The sequence below is a fragment of the Capra hircus genome, chromosome 3, assembly GCF_001704415.2.
Source record: "Capra hircus breed San Clemente chromosome 3, ASM170441v1, whole genome shotgun sequence".
Taxonomy (NCBI): domain Eukaryota; kingdom Metazoa; phylum Chordata; class Mammalia; order Artiodactyla; family Bovidae; genus Capra; species Capra hircus.
In genome coordinates, this window is record NC_030810.1 from 650,774 (window position 1) to 672,568 (window position 21,795).

At 60.0% G+C, this 21,795-nt stretch overlaps 1 protein-coding gene across 2 annotated transcripts in view; it reads left to right on the top strand.

The window, feature by feature from the left end:
- The window catches only part of HDLBP (high density lipoprotein binding protein), a 58,230-nt gene that overhangs the window by 32,789 nt on the left and 3,646 nt on the right, over positions 1-21,795 (top strand). For both annotated transcript variants that reach the window (XM_018039844.1, XM_018039838.1), the window contains exons 3-21: positions 778-890; positions 2,434-2,591; positions 3,339-3,554; positions 7,946-8,152; positions 8,384-8,599; positions 9,020-9,226; positions 9,350-9,457; positions 10,138-10,242; positions 10,517-10,595; positions 11,837-11,976; positions 12,606-12,710; positions 12,832-12,945; positions 13,679-13,765; positions 14,019-14,150; positions 16,319-16,537; positions 19,413-19,634; positions 19,722-19,940; positions 20,311-20,449; positions 21,330-21,484. In XM_018039844.1, the coding sequence (XP_017895333.1) occupies positions 815-890; positions 2,434-2,591; positions 3,339-3,554; positions 7,946-8,152; positions 8,384-8,599; positions 9,020-9,226; positions 9,350-9,457; positions 10,138-10,242; positions 10,517-10,595; positions 11,837-11,976; positions 12,606-12,710; positions 12,832-12,945; positions 13,679-13,765; positions 14,019-14,150; positions 16,319-16,537; positions 19,413-19,634; positions 19,722-19,940; positions 20,311-20,449; positions 21,330-21,484 (2,904 nt within the window). In that variant the 5' untranslated portion in view covers positions 778-814. The remainder of the gene's footprint in view (positions 1-777; positions 891-2,433; positions 2,592-3,338; positions 3,555-7,945; positions 8,153-8,383; positions 8,600-9,019; positions 9,227-9,349; positions 9,458-10,137; positions 10,243-10,516; positions 10,596-11,836; positions 11,977-12,605; positions 12,711-12,831; positions 12,946-13,678; positions 13,766-14,018; positions 14,151-16,318; positions 16,538-19,412; positions 19,635-19,721; positions 19,941-20,310; positions 20,450-21,329; positions 21,485-21,795) is intronic.

Sequence of the window (21,795 nt, forward strand, 5' to 3'; positions counted from 1 at the left end):
GTAAAAATGATGGAAAAAAAACTCACTGAAAATGACTTGACTCTCTTACATTTTTTGCCTCAGTGGCACAGAAACCCTGGGAGCGCGATTGCGCCTCTGTGTGCGTTAGTGTTGGGGTGCAGCTGGAGTTGGAGAGGGGCTCCCCCGTGCCACTGAGCCCCTTTCCCACACAGGCGCTGTGGCTCTGAGAGCCGTGTGCCCGGGTCCTGGGGCCGCTCCAGGTGGGGTCTGGAGGCCAACTGTGGGGCTCCTGCCCGACAGCAGAGCCACGTGCCCTCGGCTGGCCTCTCCGCCGCCGCCTGAGTCCCCCGGCTGGGAGGCGCCCACGATCCACCCCCTGCTGCCGCACTTGTCCCCAGAGCAGGGAGGCTGCCCCCCGCGGCTCCTTGTAGCTCCTGTCCTGCCGTGCATTGTATGAGCGTCAGGAGGTGTGGCCACGGCAGATTAACCACGTAGCTGAGGCTGCTGTCAGCAGAGCCCCTGGGGTGGACCTGTGGCTGGGGCCGGGGGGGCCATGTGGGGCGGGGGTTCGGACATGGTCTCTGCGGCCCCCGGGGTCCTGTGCTGAACCTGTCGGCCATAGCCTGCGTCTGCTCCATCTTGGGCAGGGAGCCGGTTCTCCATTCCGTCCCCTGGTTGGAGTCTGGGAGGCCCCTCACATTGGCCGTGCTGGCGCAGGAAGCCAGGTGCCCCTGCCAGTGAAGTGGCGCCGTCGTTGGCTGCGCGTGCCCCTGGGTGGATGCCCCAGGCCTGCCTCTGACCCCCCTCTCCCCGCAGTGGCTCACCCGGATCGAGTGGCGCCCTGAGACCAACCATGAGCTCCGTTGCAGTTCTGACCCAGGAGAGCTTTGCTGAGCACCGCAGTGGACTGGTTCCGCAGCAAATCAAAGGTGAGGCGCCTCCTCACTCTGCTGGTAACCATGCAGCCTCTGCAGAGGTGCCTTTGCGCCCTGCGTTGTGAGCGGGCCTGGGCCCGGCAGTGCTGTGGGCTCCGTTTGCACCGCCCTTGTCTGCAGAGTGAGATTGGCCACGGGTGGCGGACGGATCGACGACAGATTCGAAATGTGGACAGTGTGGCAAGCCAGGGGTCTGGCCTTCGTGACTGACGGGTGCTCTTTCAGCATGCCTCCTTCCCTCGTGTGGAACTGGACCCGGGGCGGCTGGCAGAGGCGGACGCTGGGCTGTCAGGAGATGCAGGCGTGGCACACGGGCCGCGGCGTCTGTCTGGTGCAGACGCCTGCCTGACAGTCTCTTCTGTCCCTTCAGAATCGGATGCGTATTTATGGCTGCAGGACAGCCTGATTTGAGGGCTCCATGTCCATGCAAAGCCCTTCATCTGGATCTCGTTTTTAGAAAAATTTCAGTTGAAAGAGTAGCTTGTTCTACTATTTGTTGTTCCTAACACTCCTTAAAACTTTTCCAGTAACGGAATTGAGTATCAGTTCCAAAGTTTCATTAAAATTAAAGATGTATTTCGTTAGTCACAGCAACTGCATTTTGAGCAGCTCATCTCCAGGCAGTGGAGACCAGAACTGGCCACTTGCTTTGGTCCTTGGTGCCTGCAGGCTGGGCCTGCCACGTGATCAAAGACCCTGTGGGGTCCGAATCCACTCAGGATGGGAGCAGGCCCTGCCGGGCTCCAGCAGCTGCTCACATGGAGGCTTTCCTGGCCTCCAGGGCAGCCTGGCCACATGGCTGAGAGTGGTGACCTCGGAGTCGGACACAGGCCAGCCTGACCCCAGAGGTTGTCCCTCTGCTGTTGGCCCCTGCCATTGCCAGACACTGCCCAGCCCGGGACCTCCGGGCATGACCCAGACAGGCACATTCCTGCTGGTGTGGAGGTGTTGGGTCAGCATGTGGACGGTGAGGGCCTGTGGGTGGAGCGGGTGGTGCAGGGGCCCTGATTCCCCTGGGTATTCCCTGTGGGTGGCGGGGGCGCAGAGATGCCGCTCTCGCGAGAGCCCTTCCAACATCGCCTGTGGCACCGGGCGCCGGCTGGAGTCTGCCTCAGGGTCCTCACGGGCAGTCTGGGCTGCAGCACTGTTTTCTCCTGCAGGTTTAAGAGCTGGCCATGTGCCAGGCCTTGGGGGGGGGGGATTTGTTTTTAAGAATACAAGATTAGAATAGTCTTGAGGGATGAAAAATCTGTGCCAAGGCCTGCCTTCCAGGAGCTCACCCCACCGGGAGTTGTGGGGCCCAGGGTCTGAGCTGAGACTCCTGGGGACGCTGTGCAGGGGCGGGGGTGCCCTCAGGTTCAGAGTGGCCCGGCCAGTGCACACGCTGACCTTGAGGGTGCTGAGCCTGCCGGCCTTGGGGGCCCTGCCCCGTGGCTGAGTGAGGGGTCATTGTCAGCCACTAGTGCTGTCTCTTGGCATTGAAGCACTCCTTGTGTTTTCTCCGTCTAATACTCTTGATCTGTGTTGGCCGGTCCAGTTGCCACTTTAACTTCCGAAGAGGAGAGCGACCCTCCAACCTACAAGGATGCCTTCCCCCCACTCCCCGAGAAAGCAGCCTGCCTGGAAAATGCCCAGGAGCCTGCTGGCGCCTGGAGTAACAAGATCCGGCCCATCAAGGCTTCCGTCATCACTCAGGTAGACGCTCCGTCCCACTTCACCTGCCGCTCCAAGTAGGAAGCCATAGTAGCTGATGGGAAGCGGCTTGGTTGGTTTTGGTTTTGGCCAGGAGGCTTGCGGATTCCTCATTCCCTGACCAGGGGTTGAACCTGGGCCTTTGGCAGTGAAAGCAAAGAAGCCTGACCATTGGACCACCAGAGAAATCCCGACAGGGTTCTTGAACATCAAATATGAGATTGCTTTGGGCGTGAAAAGGGGCCTCTGGATTAAGTCAGTCTCTTCCCAACCCTGCGTGCGCCCAGCCCAGGACATGGGTCAGAACACGTCCTCCTGCACACCCTGTGCCGTCTTCCTGTCCCACCCCAGGGTGGGCGGGGGGCCCGTGCCCGCTGTCCCCACTGCTCCCCCACTGCACACGCCCCTCCTCCACTCGGCGCCCCCCGACGTGGCTGGCCGGGCCCTCCCTGTCGCCCACGCCCCTAGCCCGCCCCCCTCCCAGTTCACAGCCTTTGCTGACCTGGCCCCCTGCTGCGTGGCGTCCCATGGCTTCATTTGTACTCGGGGTAGGGGGTTTCCACTTCACTAGGACAGCAGCCCCCTGCCCTTGGGCACTTCCTGCTGGTCTCTTAACTGTCCTCCTAGACCTGGGAGCAGTAAGGAGGAGTGACAGTGAATAAACAGACTCGTGCTCTTTACTCCACGTGTCCGGTTCCTGGGCACCTCTTCTGTCCCCTTAACCTTCCCTCTTTGACCTTTTCTGAGCAGGTGTTCCATGTACCGCTGGAGGAGAGGAAATACAAGGACATGAACCAGTTTGGAGAAGGTGAACAAGCAAAAATCTGCCTTGAGATCATGCAGAGAACCGGCGCTCACCTGGAGCTGTCTCTCGCCAAAGACCAGGGCCTCTCCATCATGGTTTCAGGGAAGCTGGACGCTGTCATGAAAGCCCGGAAAGACATTGTGGCCCGACTTCAGACTCAGGTGCGTGCTCCCGGCAGGCCTTCCAGGGGGGCATCTGGCCCTGTGGACACGGCCCCGATGCCATCATACGCTCTCCCCCAGGGGGGGAGGGCTGGAAGGTCCAGGGTAGGACAGCAGCATTCAGAGCCCCTGACTCTGCTAGTGGACAAGCAGCAGCTCGCTCATAGGCCCGGGACACCACCAGCTCTGCTCCGCAGGTGCAGGAGCTGAGAGCTAAGGGCCAGACGCTGGGGTGAGGACACGCATGTGTAGATGAGCCAGGTGAGCCGGTTCTGGCTCTGGGGGCCAGCAAATACGTGAGCTGTTTAAACACACACTCCCCACCCCGGGCTTGGAAGGTCACCAGTGCCGTCGTCCTTAGCCCTCTGATGCCAGAACTTGGAACTGATTGGAGAACTGTTGTCGTAAAGAAGTAAATCAGTGATTGAAGAGTTTTTCCCTTAACACTGAGGGGAATGTAGAGAATGTTTATTAAAATGTAGGACAGAGCTTTGGGTGGGCTCAGTTAGAAATGAGGGTTCTTCCAACCTGTTGCTGAGTCTCTTGAGCTTTGGGGGAGCTGGTCTCGGTGTAGGGGCTCAGAGATGGGAATCTGATGTGTGGGGGGCTTCATGGGGGCACTGTGCTGTGGAACCCTGGGCTCTCACACTCAAAGCTGAAAGGAATGTTCAGGGAGTTGGTCCGCTGTTCAGTGTAGGGAGTGGAGAATGTGTCTCCGTTGCTGCACGTTGTGGCTGGTGCCGATGGATCTGCTGGCCAGTGGGTTTTGACAGTGTCTGAGGCATTCCTCCTGCTCTGCTCCCCTCCGCCCCCCAGTTTTACTTTACAGCAAACCCCAGATACGTTCTCCTGCAAATAATTCCTGTGGGCTCCTTCTCTTCTTCTGTTTCACTGAATATAACCACATGTCGTTAGCTCACTTCTAAAAGTCGATACTAGTTTCCTGATGTCCCCACGTCAGCCCAGGCAGTGTGAGGGTTTCCCGCTGCATCTCAGACGCTCCTTCCCCGCTGGGATTTTCCTCCATGTCCAGCTGAGGCTGCCTGCTTGCTCATACCCCAGCAGGGCCCTCCTCACCTCTTCTTCGTGCTGCTGGTTGGTTCTGGGGGACACACAGATATTTGGTGGTTCCACTGCCCCCCATTTTTCCTGAGCAGTGGGGGCAGATCTGGGGGCTTGGCTGCTTCCGCGTTCATCCTGTGCAGTGAGCGAGCCTGTGGGTGGCGCTTCTGTGCCTGCTGCCAGTCCGCAGGTGGCCTGGTGTGCTCCCATCTAGCCGTTCTGCCAGCCTTGCTCACTGCTGCCCAGGTTCACATGGCTCAGAGACCTTGGCTCCCGAATCGTCGGGACAGGCACGATCCGTCGTTGGTCCTTTTCCCTTGGTTTTCAGACCACACTGGCTCTCTGGCGCCTTCACTGGTGCTCTGGTGCCTTCACTGCGGGTCTGTGCATCCTTTCAGTGTCATCGGGAACTTCTGGCGTGCTGATTAGCTGTGTTTTCTGCAGAGCTTGCCTCGTCTCTGACCTGTGGGAACTCCTCAAGTGGGCACCGTGCCGCTTTCTGACATATCCATTCATCTGAACCACTTCCTGATTTCTAACCCAGAGAGATGTGTGACCTGCTCTTCACTGCCGCTTCCACAGGCCTGAATATCCCTGAGCCCTGGAGGTTCACATTGGGAAGCTGCAGGAGTTCAGACTCAAGTGTCTTTTAGGATGAAAGACGTTTGGGCCCTGAGATCACTCAAGTAATTCTCTATCAAGGTTACTCTGTCATCTTGATACATAGCTTGTGCTGTATCTGATACATAGTTAGGTTCATTTGCTTTTAGTTTATTTTCATTTTTTAAGCATGCATGCTCAGTCGTGCCTGACTCTGTGACCTCGTGGACCGTAGCCAGCCAGAATCCTTTGTCCATGGGATTCTCCAGGCAAGAGTGCTGGAGTGGGCCGCTCCTTCCTACTCCAGGGGTCGCCCAACCCAAGGACTGAATTCACGTCTCCTGCGTCTTCCGCATTGATGGGCAGACTCTTTTTTTATTTACCCCTTGAGCCACCTGGGAAGCTTTCAGTTTTTTTATAGTACTTAAACCTGTGGTTGCCAGGTGAGCCCCATATAAGGCCCTCCTGGCCCTGTTCTCCCCGCTGGGTGGCCGTGCTTGGTCTTTGCGGGTGTGTCCTGCCGCTGAGGCGGGAGGCTGCCTCCTGGTGCAGTGGGTCGTGTGGTGCGCACAACAGCGGGCCGTGGCTCCCGCCCCCAGACCGCTGCCAGGCTCAGGTGTGCTGGGGTAAGCGTGGGCATGTGGGGCTGTGTCCCACCCAGCGCTGCGTGCACGTACAGTCTGCTGGTTTCCCAGTGCGTCTTGGGGGAGCTTTCCCAGCAGCGAGAGGCTGGTTCAGAGGGTACCTGCATCTGGAGTTGTGCTGGAGCAGCCAGACACCCCTCCCCTCGGCGCCGTGTGTGTGCCCTCCTGTTGGCTTTCTCACAGCCTTGCCAGGGCTGTCAAACGCTCAGGCTTTGGACTCTGAAAGGAGGCTGCTAATACTCTTAATTTACATTTTCTCTGTGCACGCTCTGTTCTCTTCCCTCTGCTGTCAAGTTCAAGTTGTCCGTCTGGCTCGAGGTGCTCTCGAGAGCCCTTCCTCAGGAATGTATGTTCCCAGTAGTGCGTGTCCGTTTGCCATCTGTGTTTTGATCTTGGTATGTTTTGCTGTATGAGTTTCATTCTTACGTAGTCAGGTTCATTAAGGTTTTTTTTGTTGCTGCTAGGAAGGTTTCCTTTTCCTTTGGGTTGTACGGAAGTTTATTCTTATTTTTCAGATGCTTATAATGACGTTGCTATGTTTCCCTTCCTGGTCTGTTGGGAATTTGTGTGGATTAGCAGTTTTCCCGCGGCGGCAGGTCTCATCACGCCCTGCGTTTCCGTGCTGCCCTCGGCCTGCTCCTGGGTTCTGAGCTAGCCCGTCTCTCCGTGTGCTGGCGCTCTCTGTGTTAGTGACGGTGGCTTTAGATTGGCACCGGGTGCAGCTACTGCACGCCTCCAGGATGTCCTATCCTTTCTGTCCCCTTCTGTTCTGCCCTGTGCGCGTGCTCATCAGCTCTCTGCTCCGAGCGGCGCTAGACTCCCCGGGGCTGTGCCCTGACCTGGGGGGCATGTGTCCCGCCAGCTCTGTTCTATGTCCAGCCACTGAGATGAGTGGTCTTCCTGTCGCGTCTTCCATCCACACGTTGTCAGCATGAGTTGGAGCTAATTTCTCTTTCTGTCCCGTCAGTAAGAGTTGGGTGGAGCCACGGCTTCTCCTGCCTTCCCTTGCGTGCAGTCTTGCGCCTCTTCCTGTCCAGCCTGCGTCTGCTCCGCGTCCTTGTGTCTCCTCTCGAGGGAAGCACTGGGCAGAGGGTGGGCGTGCAGGGCCTTGACACACGTGTCTCCCCCAAGCACAGCCTTAGGGTTGAGCGTGCACGTGTGCTTTATGTTAAAAATAGATTTTCTTTGGTTTCTGTTTTCATGCACATTTTTGTCACGAAAGGATTTAACTTTTATAGAGTTGATTGTTTGATTTTTCTCTTCTTAGATCTAGAAACATGGTGGATTATATAAATGGATTTCCTAACGTTGAGCCATTTCTAGGATAAGCCTCATTTGCCCACCGCTCTCTGTGCCGTTTGCGAAGTGAGGGCCTTGTCACTGCCCGTGAGAGGACCCGACGCCGCTTTTCTGAGTGTTGCTCACTCCGCTCCGAGATGCAGCCCCTGCAGTGGCGGGAGGCCGGCTGCTCTGGGGTCGGGAGCCCCACGCCGTGCTTCTCCTTTCTCCTTTTTCACAGTCCTCTTGATTGATGACTGGTTTCAGTACAGGTTGGGAAAGAGTGGCCACCTCTGTCTCCTCCCAGAGTTCCCCTGTGACCTCAGAAAGCTGCTGAACTTCTGGCAGTTTGAGGATTTCGATTGTGTTCATTTTCTTTCCCCACACGAGTTGTCTGTTTTAACTGGTTGTGAGAGAGAGGGAGGAAGAGCTCTGTGTACCTACACGCCGGGCTCGTGTCTGACAGAGCGTCCTGCTGCAGAGACAGAATCCAGCCTGGCTAGTCAGCACACGCCTGCCCTCTGGCTGCGTCCTGCCTGTTGTGTGGCGCCACTGAGATGGGAACAGGCTCGGGGCTGGCCGGGTAGAGAACCGACAGCTGGAGCTGGGAGGCCGGTTGTGTTCACACTCCCTGGGGCCCGCTGCCCAGAGGTGACGCTTCAGCTGAGCCTGCTCTCAAGCAGGGCCTGGGGCCGGGGAGGCGGGAGGCGGTGGGACGGGCATCCCTGCACGGGCGAGCGTCGTGGAGAGCGGCTTTTCCGGAGCCTCCAAGTGGCTTCGTTTCCATTGGTCCTTTTCCTGCCGTAGGCTTCGGCAACCGTCGCCATTCCCAAAGAGCACCATCGCTTTGTAATTGGCAAAAATGGAGAGAAACTGCAAGACCTGGAGCTAAAAACTGCAACCAAGATCCAGATCCCACGCCCGGATGATGCCAGCAATCAGATCAGAATCACGGGCACCAAGGAGGGCATTGAGAAGGCACGCCACGAGGTGCTGCTTATCTCTGCGGAGCAGGTGAGGCCAGCCTGTGCGTGCGGTGTGCGTGTATCACAGTGTGGGTGTGATCCCGCCGACCCCTGCCGGCTGCTCTCGCCTGCTCTTCCCTCCTGTGTGCGTGTGGTGTGGGTGTGATCCTGCCGACCCCTGCCGGCTGCTCTCGCCTGCTCTTCGTGCCTGTGTGCATTAGAGAGAGACCCCACCCCGTCCACCCCCAGGCGGGCCCTCACGTCTGCCCCTCCCACCCAGGACAAGCGTGCTGTGGAGCGGCTCGAGGTGGAGAAGGCCTTCCACCCCTTCATCGCAGGGCCTTACAACCGGCTGGTGAGCGAGATCATGCAGGAGACGGGGACGCGCATCAACATCCCGCCGCCCAGCGTCAGCCGCACCGAGATCGTCTTCACGGGCGAGAAGGAGCAGCTGGCCCAGGCCGTGGCGCGCGTCAAGAAGATTTACGAGGAGAAGGTAGCCGGCCAGGGAGGGAGGGGGACCAGCGCTGCCCTGGCCGTGGCCTTTTGGTGATGCCCCGGTTCCCAGGGCCGAGCCCCGCCTGTGCTCCCCTGCCCTGCGTGCAGCGGGCACCCTGTCCCCAGCTGACCAGGCCTCCGAGGGAGCGGGGAGCCTGAGACGGTGGGCTCTGGGGTCTGAAACTGGCTCCTTTCTTTGGAGACAGGACGTGGCCTGTTGGTTTCCGCCCGGTTGCTGTGGTTAGTTAGCCTGGCGTAAACTCTGCAGCCAGCCTCCCAAGGCGAGGCCCCGGGCGGTGACGAGCAGAGTTCCTGGGGGCGGGCTGGGCGCCACCTTCACGCGGGGCTCAGCCACTGCACGTGGGGCCTGCGTCCTGTCCCTGCCGTCGACACCCTTGTGCACGGCGCTCCTCCTCAGAAAAAGAAGACCACGACCATCGCGGTGGAGGTGAAGAAGTCCCAGCACAAGTACGTCATCGGCCCCAAGGGCAACTCCCTGCAGGAGATCCTGGAGAGAACCGGGGTCTCCGTGGAGATCCCGCCCTCGGACAGCGCCTCTGAGACAGTGATACTGCGCGGCGAGCCTGAGAAGCTGGGGCAGGCGCTGACTGAAGTCTATGCCAAGGTGACCTCCTGGGGCTCAGAGGACTGGGGCGGGGGGCAGGGGGCGCTCTCCCTGGCACGCCCCCAGCCCGGTGGGCACGGGAGCAGACTCCGCAGAGCCATCCCTTGTTTCCTGGTTCCCTAGGCCAACAGCTTCACCGTCTCTGCAGTCTCTGCTCCCTCCTGGCTCCACCGCTTCATCATCGGCAAGAAAGGGCAGAACCTGGCCAAAATCACCCAGCAGATGCCAAAGGTGAGGGGCTGGGCTCTGCTGTGCCGGTGGATGGTCCATGCCCTCTCCGGCACTCGTGCTGTCCTGTGGCTGCCTCTGAAGACCGCTGGCGGGTTGTAGAGATGAGCGGTTGTGTGATTGTCGGCTGGTCCGTGGTCACCAGGCAGAGCAGAACACGTTTTTTTTTTCAAATATCCATGTTCCTTTGGGAGAGTGTCTCGAGAAGCATCTCATTTAGCTACGACACTGTTATGATTTGTGAGCAGTTATGTCCGAGAAGCCTGCGGTGCAGAGCCGGCGCTTGGGCCACGGAGGGAGCGGGGGCAGCCCCTCCCTCCCCCAGTGCCCAGAGAGGCCCCTCTTCCCCCAGTGCCCAGTGCTCCGGGGGCTGCAGTAGGTCGAGCGACCCTGGCAGGGACCCTGTGCATGGTGTCTCGTTTCTGTTCTGCTCAGAGTCCTGGTTCCCGTGGGGCAGGGGTGTGGGCGGTGCGGCTTGGGGTGCTTCTCAGTGGTTCTGGTGACAGGCAGCGGGCCTCGCTGTTGGCACACGGTGGTTCCTGCCAAAGCCACGGTAGTCCCCACGTTCCCCCTCACCTGTTCTGGAGCCTGTGGGTGGGCCACGGCCCCCGAGGGCAGCCTGGGCTCTGGAGGGGCTTCTGTGCCACGCTGTTCTCACGGATGGACGCGTGTTGGTGCGGCAGGTCCACATCGAGTTCACGGAGGGCGAGGACAGGATCACACTGGAAGGCCCCACGGAGGACGTCAGCGTGGCCCAGGAGCAGATCGAGGCCATGGTCAAGGACCTGGTAAGAGGTCCCCAGCCGCACCCCGAGCGCCGGCCGAGCGGGCACAGCCATCAAGGCCTCGGGGGGCCGGGGAGGGCCCGGAGTTCAGGACGGCCCAGGGAGAGAGCCCGCGCCCGGAAGGAGGGTCTTTTGGGGGGCCTGCAGCTGAGGGAGCAGGGCAGTGGCAGCTGCTGGCCTCCAGACTTCGGTCATGGCGGCCTGCCTGTCTGTGGGGAGATCTGGGTGCGTGCCGTGGACTCCAGTCTCCACAGCCTGCTCTGTGCACCGCCTGCAGATTAACCGGATGGATTACGTGGAGATCAACATCGACCACAAGTTCCACAGACACCTCATCGGGAAGAGCGGAGCCAACAGTGAGTGAGGGGCTCTCCAGGTCGGAGGGCTCCCTGCAGAACCTTGGACAGGGCCCCCAAAGGCTGGCGCTGAGGGTGCACGGGCCGTGTCCTCGCGTTGAGCAGACCTGCTGGGCTGGGCTCTGCCTGCCAGAGCCCTCGCAGACGCCACTTGACCACATGCCTGCTGGGCGAGCGGCCTTAGCTGAGGACCAAGCCCTGAGTGGGCCAGCGGGGAGCCGCCGAGAGAGCGCTCTGCCCGCATCCACAGGTGTCGGGCGTGGTTCAAAACCCAGGCCTCCCCTCAGCGTGACTGCGCAGCCCCACGGTGCTCTCCAGCCCTGAGCAGCCTGCCCCTGGCCGTGACCCCTGCTGCAGGTGAAGGGAGCCACCCCGTGAGCCTGCACTCCTGAGGTCCACCCTGTGCGGTCCTTGCTTGCTCAGAGTCCGCAGGGACGAGTCGCGGCTGCCCGGGTCTCGTGCTCACCTTCACAGAAGGTGGAGGCAGGTCCTGACGCTGACTCCTGGGTACTGTACCCAGAAGGACAGGCCACCGTGGTGTCTGCTGTGCTTTCTCCTGGTTCACTTGCTCGCCTTGATTTTGTTTCATGTAAACTCTGCTGCTTGTCTGTTGTGTCCTTGGTTCTTGTCCTACAAAGACCAGCCTAGAGCAGCCCCGCCCCACAGAGACTGCCCCGAGCAGGCAGCTCCCGGCTGTGTCTGCGTGTACACAGCCCCTTCTTGGCGCCCCTCTGAGGAACTTGGTTCCCCTTGACTATCCAGCGTGCAGAGCGCTGACCCCGTTTCCTGGTGGGCAAGCCTGGGCCTCTGTTGACAGGGGGTGACAGGAGGGCTGAACAATCCACTGGTTTTGCAGACAGTGAGGGGTGAAGTCTGTCTAGACAGCGTGGCCCCATGGGGCTCCATGGGGGTGCTCTCATTTTCAGGTACTGTGGACTCCTCTGGGTTACATGGCTTGTTTTTTACTGTGTTTTTTTGAGAGTGATTTTTTCTAAGCTGGAGCATGAGCTGCCACAGTGGTCTCGGTCCACATTAGCACCGCCCCAGCACGCCCAACCCAGCCATGTCTCGGGTGCTGGGCGGGGAGAGCTCTCAGGGAGGCACCAGCATGTGGTCCCTCTGGGTGGTGGCCAGCCGGGGCTCCTCGTGGGGCGCAGGAAGGCCTCTCGCCCTGCCTGGGGTGGTGGCTTGGGTCGGGGCCAGGGTAGCTCTGCGCCCAGCGGTGTCTGCCATGTCCCCAGTAAACAGAATCAAGGACCAGTGCAAGGTGTCCGTGCGCATCCCGCCTGACAGCGAGAAGAGTAGCCTGATCCGCATCGAGGGTGACCCACAGGGCGTGCGGCAGGCCAAGCGGGAGCTGCTGGAGCTCGCCTCCCGCATGGTAAGCCTGGCCGGCCCGTGCTGCGCCCCTGCAGCGGGTCCACGGCCTTCCCCGACACAGCGCCCAACGGCAGGGGTGGTTCCCACGTGCAGCTGTGGTCAAGGCTCACAGCCTGTGTTGTCTGCACAGCGGGCAGGGGGGCACGTCTCTCCCCTCCCCGAGACCAAGCTGCGGCCTCCACGCGGGAGCAGACAGGTGTCTGCCTGCTCTGCATGTCTCATCTGCAGCCCCTGGCGTTGTGGACAGGGCTCCCTGGCTGCTCGCGTGTCCCCGCGTCCCAGGTCTGGTCGCTGCTCCGTGCAGCATCTCCCCTGATGGGGGAGCCTGCCCCGAGAGGAGGCTGTGGGCCGCGGGGCTTGCAGCCTCTCCCGTGGCCGTCCATGCAGGGGAGCATCTGAGCCACTCTCTGCAGGAGGCCTGGTTCCCGACCGCAGGCAGACGCGCTGAATGAGCGCTGCGGGCGCTGCCGGGTCGAGGGCCCTGCTCAGCTTCGCGTCGTGCTTTGCTCCCACAGGAGTGTGTGGCGTGGCCGCTGGTGGAGACCACGGGCGCTCGGTAGGGGCGCTCTGCCCGGGGCGACGCCTGGGGCTGCACCTGGTCCCCCTCAGTGTACTCTGTCGTGTTTTTAGGAAAATGAGCGTACCAAGGATCTAATCATTGAGCAGAGATTTCATCGCACAATCATCGGGCAGAAGGGTGAACGGATCCGTGAAATTCGGGACAAATTCCCAGAGGTAAAGCGTCCCTAGCGGCGCCCTTCACCGCCGTCTCATCAGCAGTTGGAAAAGGGGTTCAGTGTTGTGAGGTCCAGTCCCTGTTGATTATCGAACTTGATCTCCCAATTATTTGTTCTAGGTTATCATCAACTTTCCAGACCCAGCACAAAAAAGCGATATTGTCCAGCTCAGAGGGCCCAAGAACGAGGTGGAGAAATGCACAAAGTACATGCAGAAGATGGTGGCCGACCTGGTGAGGGGCACTGCTGCCTTCTGTCGGAACAGCGTGAGGGTGACGTGGGGCTGGGGGTCCCCTGAGCCCGCTTCAGGGAGCACTCTTGGGCACCGGGGCGGCCCGCCCTCAGCATTCAGACCGGCAGAAAGGGCTCTGACCTCCGTGTCCGGTGGGGGACCACCTTGCCGTGCAGGTTGCTTTGTTTCCTGGGGGGTCCTCAGATACCTCGTGAGAGAAACTTTCCCACCCAGTAAGCAGAGGGGTCTGCTGAGTTGCATGAGGCATCATTTACTGATTGGTCGTTTTTCTCGAAACTTGGAATGTGAAGAAGTGGTTTGGAAAGTGGTGAGGCGGCGGGTGGTCAGTGCCCGGGGGCTTCCCAGCGGTTTTCTGGGAGTTGGCCTCACCCCCTCAGGAGGCACTGCCGGGTGGTGGGTCCAGCGACCCTCCTCCGTGTGTGCTGGCTGGAGCTGCGGCCTCTGGGCGTGTCCAGGCTGTGAGCCGCAGGTGTGAGGCGCCTTCCCGGGGGATGGGGGCCTCTGTCCGGGCCCTGCGGCCACCAGACAGGCACACTGGTCAGTCAGTCGGCTGTGGGCTCAGTTGCCTCCGGGCTCCTGGCAGACTCTGGGGTCAGACAGGGAGGGGAGTGGGCCCTGGCCTGTCTGCGTCACAGGAGCCCGTCCTCTGGTCTGGCCTTTGGGCCTGGGAGGGTCTTTTCACTCGACTCATTGTGCCATCCTTGGTTTTTAAGGTGGAAAACAGCTATTCGATTTCTGTTCCGATCTTCAAGCAGTTCCACAAGAACATCATCGGGAAGGGAGGCGCGAACATTAAAAAGGTGACCGCTGGCACGCCCCCCCTCACCTCGCCTCTGCCCGCTGGCACCCCCCCTCACCTCGCCTCTGCCCGCTGGCACGCCCCCCTCACCTCGCCTCTGCCCGCTGGCACGCCCCCCTCACCTCGCCTCTGCCCGCTGGCACGTCTCCCCTCACCTCGCCTCTGCCCGCCCTGCCCCGAGCTGGCCTAGCTTTAATGCAGGGGTAGGGGCGGGGGGATTGTCGTCAGCTCCTCACAGGCCTCTCTCCTTGCAGATTCGGGAAGAAAGCAACACCAAAATTGACCTTCCGGCAGAGAACAGCAACTCGGAGACCATCGTCATCACTGGCAAGCGGGCCAACTGCGAGGCCGCCCGCAGCCGCATCCTGTCCATCCAGAAGGACCTGGTAAGGGGCGGGGCGGGTGGGCCAGCAGCCTACCGCCTGTCCCCGGCCCCGGGAAACCCACACTTTCTTTCTCTTTGGGGGGTTTTTTGAGAGAGTAAAAGGCAAGAAATGGCCGGTGTAGAGAGTGCAGTTTGCGTTGCCACGTGTGCCGCTCCTCGGGTCCCCACCGCAGCACCCTTGTGGGTCCAGTGCACGCGCTGTCCTCCACACACCCTAGCCCCCTGCGCCCTGCTCTCTTGGCGACACCCGGCAGCGTGCTGGGGGCTGCTGCTGACTCTCGGCTCTGTGCCAGCTGTCTCATGTCCTTTGGCCCTCTTTTGACCAGGGTTTCGTGGCTCCGTTTACCCCTTTGGGCCTGTGACTGGCGTTTCATGGCTCCACCTCTGCTTTGGGCCTGTGACGGGGTTTCGTGGCTCAGTTTCCCGCTTTGGGCCTGTGACCGGGGTTTCGTGGCTCCACCCCCCGCTTTGGGCCTGTGACTCGGGTTTCGTGGCTCCACCCCCGCTTTGGGCCTGTGACCCGTGTTTCGTGACCCGTGTTTCGTGGCTCCGTTTCCCCCTTTGGGCCTGTCTGTTTCCCTGTTTGATGTCAGGGGCTGCTCCAGGGGTTGGGGCATCTGGCTGGCTCAGTGCTGCTTGGAATGCAGGGTAAGGGCCTGAGAACGGTGGGCCCGCAGCCGCTGTGCTGTCCACACATTGCAAGCCCCACACACTTCCTTAACCTTTGTGTTTAAATGTCCAGTTATCTTTTAGAAGGTTCAAACAAGAAGAAAAGGGCAGGCCGCACGTACTTAGCACGCACATGAGCCTTCTGCGCCAGCCGTTCGTGCCTCCCTCCCCAGCCCATGCAGCCCCTGGCCCGTCGCTGGCCCCACGGTTGGCCTTTGCAGACTGTCATGTAGCTGGAGTGGCGTGTGGTCCTTTCTCACTTGGTGATGAGATTGGTTGCGTGGTGTGAGGAGGGCGTGTTTCTGTAAGGGGCGTCCTCCGCAGCGGCTGCACCACCTCCTCACGTCCCCAGCAGCCTCCACACCTCGGGCTGCTGGGTTTTGCTCTGTCCTTTGCCTGCGTGTCTCCCGTGTGGTCCACGAGACAGCTGGTGTCACCCTGCGAGTTTGCTCTTCTGGCTTGTCTGATGATGACGCCAGTCTTCTAGCAAGTTCTGATGTGTCTTAGTGTCACTTCACTCATGTTTCTTTGCTTGGAGTTCCTCAGACTTCTTGTATACGTGAGTTTAGAGTTGTCCTGAAATGTGGAAAGATCTGGGGACTTCCCTGGCGGCGCTAAGACCGCACGTCAAGTGGAGAGGGGGCGGGGCCGGTCCTTGTGGGGGCACTGTTGATAAGCTCCCACATGCTGAGCAGGATGGCCGAAAAAGAAAATCCAGCCAGAGAAACAAATAGCTCCCAGTGTTCATGCCACTTTCTGTATGTCGTCCTCACCGCTTAAGTTCAGTTTCAGCCCTTTGTTGTTATGCTTGACACGGTCAGCCTTGCCTTTGGCTTCTGGACCACGTGCAGTGTAGTGGAAACCCCTGCTTCAGGGTCCTGGGCCGCTGGCTCTCACGTCTGCCTCGTTTCGGGCTGTTTTCCGTCATTCGTTCCCATGATGGCGGGTGTTTTCTCGTTTCTCTGCATGCCCAGTTTTTCTGCTTGTTCTGTTTGTTTTTATCGGATGCCGAGTGTCATGGAGTTTACTTTGGTGTATAGTAGGTATTTTCTGCGTTCCTATAATGGATCTCCAAGCTTTGTTATTTCACAGCACTTTGCTCCTTTTGGGCTTGCTGTTCAGACTTGTCAGGTGGGGTCACAGTGCTGAGTCGAGAGCCACTGGCTTCTGCAGCGCAGCCAGGCTCCGTGCACATCCCGCCATGAGCCTGCGGTACTTTGGCTGCCCGCCCCCTGAGCGTCCTGCCGTGAGCCTGCGGCGCTCCCTGGACGGTCGGCGCTGCGTCCTTGGTGTGGGACTTGGCCGGGAGCAGGGCCAGGTGCGGCCTGCTGGCTCCGCCTCCAGCATCTCACCACTGTGCCCGGTGGAGGAGGGTGCAGTCCTGCCTTGACTCAGGGTGGGGTCCTGGCTTACAGAGTGCTTGGGCAGGCTGGCCCTGGGGCTCTGCGGCGGGCCTGCCCTTCTGGCCACACAGGCCTTCTCCCTCATGTTGGATTCCAGGCCAACATCGCCGAGGTGGAGGTGTCCATCCCCGCACGACTGCACAACTCGCTCATCGGCACCAAGGGCCGCCTCATCCGCTCCATCATGGAGGAGTGCGGCGGGGTCCACATCCACTTCCCTGTGGAGGGCTCGGGCAGCGACACCGTGGTCATCAGGGGCCCGTCCTCGGACGTGGAGAAGGCCCGGAAGCAGCTGCTGCACCTGGCAGAGGAGAAGGTGAGCGCCGGTCGGGGTGGTCTGTGCTCACGTCCCGCTGAAGGCCCTGCACAGCCTGTCTCTGTGGCAGGTTAGAGCACATCTGTGCGCACGCATGTGTCTCCTGAAGGGCCTCTCCAGGCCGGATACCTGCATGTTCAGTGGAGAAAATTAATTTGCTGCTGGGCTTGTTACGTGGGGCTTTTTCCTCCTAAGCGTGCTTTGCATACAGGAAGTCTCTGCGTGGTTCTGGGTTAGCAGGCCTGCATTCATGGGACCCCCCACTCAGGAACGCCCTTCGACAGGTGCCGCTTCCCACGGGCCTCCACCGATCCAGTCGCTCCGCCCCTTTGTCACAGCACCCCTGCGGCTGTTTCTGGCCTCCGCTGTCTCAGCGGCGCGACGGGGTGACTGCCCGCGAGACAGCTCAGGGCCCTCAGCATTGTGCTTGTTGAAACTGCTCTGGCTCCTCCAGGCTCTCTGCCTTCCCATGTGCACTGGAACCAGCCTGTCAGTCTCTTGGGGAAAGTCTGTCTTGGATCCCCGCTGGAGCTGTGTTGAGTCTGACGATGAGATGCCGGAGGACTGCCACCCCGACAGTTTGGAGCCCTCCAGGGTTTACACCGCTTGGTTTTCACTGGTGCTTTGTCATTCTTAGCGTGAACATCTTGTTCATCGTGTTTGGCTCGTGGCTTTTTGATTTTTAGTGAGATTATGAATGGCACTGTTTTACCCGTCTCCATTTATCGCGCATATAGGAGCAGACGAGAGCCTTGCGTTCGGGCCATGCTTCTGGTCTACGGCCCGCTCATTAGTGGCAGCACCTGTCTTGTGGACTCTGGCGAGCTTTCTGTGTGACGCGCACCGTGTGTGGATGGGCAGCTGCAGCTCTTCCCCGCTGGCACGTCGCCTGCTCGTCCTCTTTCACAGGGCCGCTCGCACTCCCTGTGTGCTGCTGGGCAGCGCGACGAGCAGACAGCCTGGCCGGCTGCGGCGCGGGGCGGGCTGGGTCTTTAGCAGCTCTTCCAGCTGAGGAAGTTCCCTTCTGTGCTGGGTTTGCAGAGAGTTTTTCTCAGGAATAGGTGTGGGATCTATTGAGATGCTTGCCTGGCTTTTCTTTCTCTAGTATAAATGCAAGGTTGATTTAGTGTTTGACCACCCTTGAAGTTTCTGGGGTGGGCCCACTTGGTAATGATGTATCCTTTTATCACATTGCAGGGATAGGCTCCCTGACTCGTTCAGTTCAGTTCAGTTCAGTCGCTCAGTTGTGTCCGACTCTTTGCGACCCCGTGAACGGCAGCACGCCAGGCCTCCCTGTCCATCACCATCTCCCAGAGTTCACTCAGACTCACGTCCATTGAGTCCGTGCTGCCATCCAGCCATCTCATCCTCGGTCGTCCCCTTCTCCTCCTGCCCCCAATCCCTCCCAGCATCAGAGTCTTTTCCAATGAGTCAACTCTTCGCATGAGGTAGCCAAAGCACTGGAGTTTCAGCTTTAGCATCATTCCCTCCTAAGAAATCCCAGGGCTGATCTCCTTCAGAATGGACTGGTTGGATCTCCTTGCAGTCCAAGGGACTTTCAAGAGTCTTCTCCAACACCACAGTTCAAAAGCATCAATTCTTCAGTGCTCAGCCTTCTTCACAGTCCAACTCTCACACCTATACATGACCACAGGAAAAACCATAGCCTTGACTAGACGGACCTTAGTCAGCAAAGTAATGTCTCTGCTTTTGAATATACTATCTAGGTTGGTTATAACTTTTCTTCCAAGGAGTAAGCGTCTTTTAATTTCATGGCTGCAATCACTATCTGCAGTGATTTTGGAGCCCCAAAAAATAAAGTCTGACACTGTTTCCCCATCTATTTGCCATGAAGTGATGGGACCAGATGCCATGATCTTCATTTTCTGAATGTTGAGCTTTAAGCCAGCTTTTTCACTCTCCACTTTCACTTTCATAGAGGCTTTTTAGTTCTTCTTCACTTTCTGCCATAAGGGTGGTGTCATCTGCATATCTGAGGTGATTGGTATTTCTCCTGGCAGTCTTGATTCCAGCTTGTGTTTCTTCCAGCCCAGCATTTCTCATGATGTACTCTGCATAGAAGTTAAATAAGCAGGGTGACAATCTACAGCCTTGACGTACTCCTTTTCCTATTTGGAACCAGTCTGTTGTTCCATGTCCAGTTTTAACTGTTGCTTCCTGACCTGCATATAGGTTTCTCAAGAGGCAGGTCAGGTGGTCTGGTATTCCCATCTCTCTCAGAATTTTCCAGTTTATTAGTTTTTTAAAATGCTGCTGTTGGAGTGTCTGAAAAGTTGAAGATTTTCAGTGGTGTTTGTGAAACCAGCACTTAGAGATAACAATTCAGTTATTTGATGTTCAGCTTGGGGGCTGGTTTCACAACAAGAGAAAGGAGAGAGTGCCCAGTGTGGGCTTGTCTGCCTGGGGGTGTGTCCCCTTGAGTTCTGCAGACCCCCTGCCAGAGGACCGCTCAGCGAGGTCACTGGGCCGGGGCCTCTGCTGGGCTCCGGTTTCATGGTCAGATACGGCCTTGGTTGGCTTGGCGTCTCTGACCTGGGGGCATGGGTCACCTGGAGCCCTGGAGTTAGCACTGGGCAAGGCACTGTCCCCGGGGCCAGGCGGCGTGGGGGTGCCCAGGCCTGGAGAGGTGGGAACAGCTTACAGAGGCGTAGGCTGCTGTCGGGGGCAGGACTGGGGTTCTCGTTCATGGCGGGAAGGGAATGCACGTGCTGCCTGGTCTGGGTGTCCATGGTGAGATCCGAACAGCCCCGTTTGGAAGGTCGTTGGTGGCAGTGTGAGGAGAACTTCCTCATCCTGCTGTCCCGGGGGCTGCATAGGTGGCGCCAGGTCAACGAAGCTGGATTGGTTTCTGCAGCAAACCAAGAGCTTCACAGTTGACATCCGCGCCAAGCCTGAGTATCACAAGTTCCTCATCGGCAAAGGGGGCGGGAAAATCCGCAAGGTGCGGGACAGCACCGGGGCGCGCATCGTCTTCCCAGCGGCCGAGGACCGCGAGCAGGACCTGATCACCATCATCGGGAAGGAGGATGCCGTCAGGGAGGCCCAGCGGGAGCTGGAGGCGCTCATCCAGAACCTGGTGAGCCAGGCAGGCGGGCGGGGCTGGCCCTGGGCTGCGGGAGGCGGGCGGGCGGGGGCTCCTGCTGAACCCTCCCCAACCCCCCAGGACAACGTGGTTGAAGACTGCATGGTGGTGGACCCCAAGCACCACCGCCACTTCGTCATCCGGAGAGGCCAGGTGCTGCGGGAGATCGCCGAGGAGTATGGCGGGGTGATGGTCAGCTTCCCGCGCTCCGGCACGCAGAGCGACAAGGTCACCCTCAAGGGCGCCAAGGACTGCGTGGAGGCAGCCAAGAAGCGCATCCAGGAGATCATCGAGGACCTGGTGGGCCCCGGGTGGCGGGCCTGGGCCGGCAGGCGGCGGCTCCCTGCTGACAGCAGTGGGGACCTGGTGGGCCCCGGGTGGCGGGCCTGGGCCGGCAGGCGGCGGCTCCCTGCTGACAGCAGAGGGCTTCGCAGGCCCAGCCCCCACCTGCGCCGCCCCCTCCCCCCCCCCCCCGCCCCGGTGGGGAGCCTTTCCCACCTGGGGGAAAGGCGCAGCAGGGCAGACCGCTCGCAGCCTCTGAGGGTCCCTGGCGGGGCGGGGGCACTGCGACCAGTGGCCTTGGGGGGCATAGGCAGAAGTGGTGTGGACGTGAACTTGGCCGAGCGGCCAACCTTGGCTTCACTTGTCTTTCTGCTCTGTCTCCTCCCAGGAGGCCCAGGTGACCATGGAGTGCACCATACCCCAGAAGTTCCACCGATCGGTCATGGGCCCCAAAGGCTCCAAGATCCAGCAGATCACCCGGGACTATAACGTCCAAATCAAATTCCCAGACAGAGAGGAGAACCCAGGTGGGTCCTGGCTGGGGTAGGTGGGGGCTGTTGGCTGTCCGGGGGCTTCCAGAGGCTCGGGGTCTCTCTGGTCTGTCGCAGTAGGCTGTGTCCTGGTTGCAGGGAGATGAAGGGCCCTTCGGATGTCCTCAGGGGTCCCAGCGGCTAGTGACCTGGCCGGGGAGAGCTGAGTGCTGGTAGCCTCCCATGCGGGAGGAAGTGAATCTCCTATCTTCCTGAGAAGAGCTTGGGCTACAAGTTCAACCATCTTTCTTGCATTTATCTTTCACACTCAAACGTTTGCTCTCCAATTTTGAAACAACTTCACATTAAAGAAGAATTGGAAGGGATGACATAGAGATACATCTGCATTCGCCGCCTGGCTTACACACGGCATGCTGTTCTTTCTGAGTCATTTGAGTGCCCACACCAGGCCCACGCCTTACCCACGTGGCTTCCTCGCGAGGACGAGGCCTTTCAGGCGCATCAGCGTGCCTGGCTTGCGCGGCCCGTGCGCTCGGAGCCGTATGCCCCTGTGTCCTCTCACAGGCTTGCCCCAGCCCCGCCCGGTCGTGGCTGCCTGGGGCGGTGCGTCTGTGTCCTCTCTCCTGGACGCTGTCTTGCTCCATGAGTGTTCTTCGGTCTGGTTCTTGTGTGGCCCGACTGGACCACACCAGCCGCTTTCAGCCCCAGCGTGCTTCCACTTTGCTTGCTGTGCTGTGTTGTCAAGCCGCCTCCGCCCGTCGGTGGTCTCCTCCCTTCTCGGCACCGCGGGTCCTGCCCCGCCCCCCCTGCAGCCTCTGAGGCAGGTGTGGAGGCCTGGCCCCCTGTCCTCCCGAGGCGCCTCGGGGGTTCTGGGCCCTGGGTGCGCGAGGCCTGAGCTGCCCCTCTGTGTCCCCAGGGCACAGCGTGGAGGCTGCTGTCCACGAGAATGGCGAGGACGCCGCGGAGGGGAGAGAGGGCAAGGAGGCCGAGCCCGGCTCCCCCAGGAGGTGCGACATCATCCTCATTTCCGGCCGGAAGGAGAAGTGCGAGGCGGCCAAGGAAGCCCTGGAGGTGGGCTTGGACCCCACCCAGCCCCGCCCCCGGCCCTCAGCAGGGAGCCGGTGCAGATCTGAGACCTGAGCACTGGGGCTCGCATTAGGGGCAGAGCTGCCGGCCTGGAGCCACGGACAGGCAGAGCTGATGGGGCTCGGGCACTGCCCTGCCCCCCGGCCCCCAGTGTGCAGGGTCCCGAGGAGCAGCACTCAGCCCCACCGCAGCGGGCAGGATGGGGGTCCTGTCGTGATGCGGGAGCAAGCAGGAGACAGACGGGTCCCAAGGCGAGCAGGCTGCAGAGACGACGGGCCGTCAGCGCTGCCCCAGGA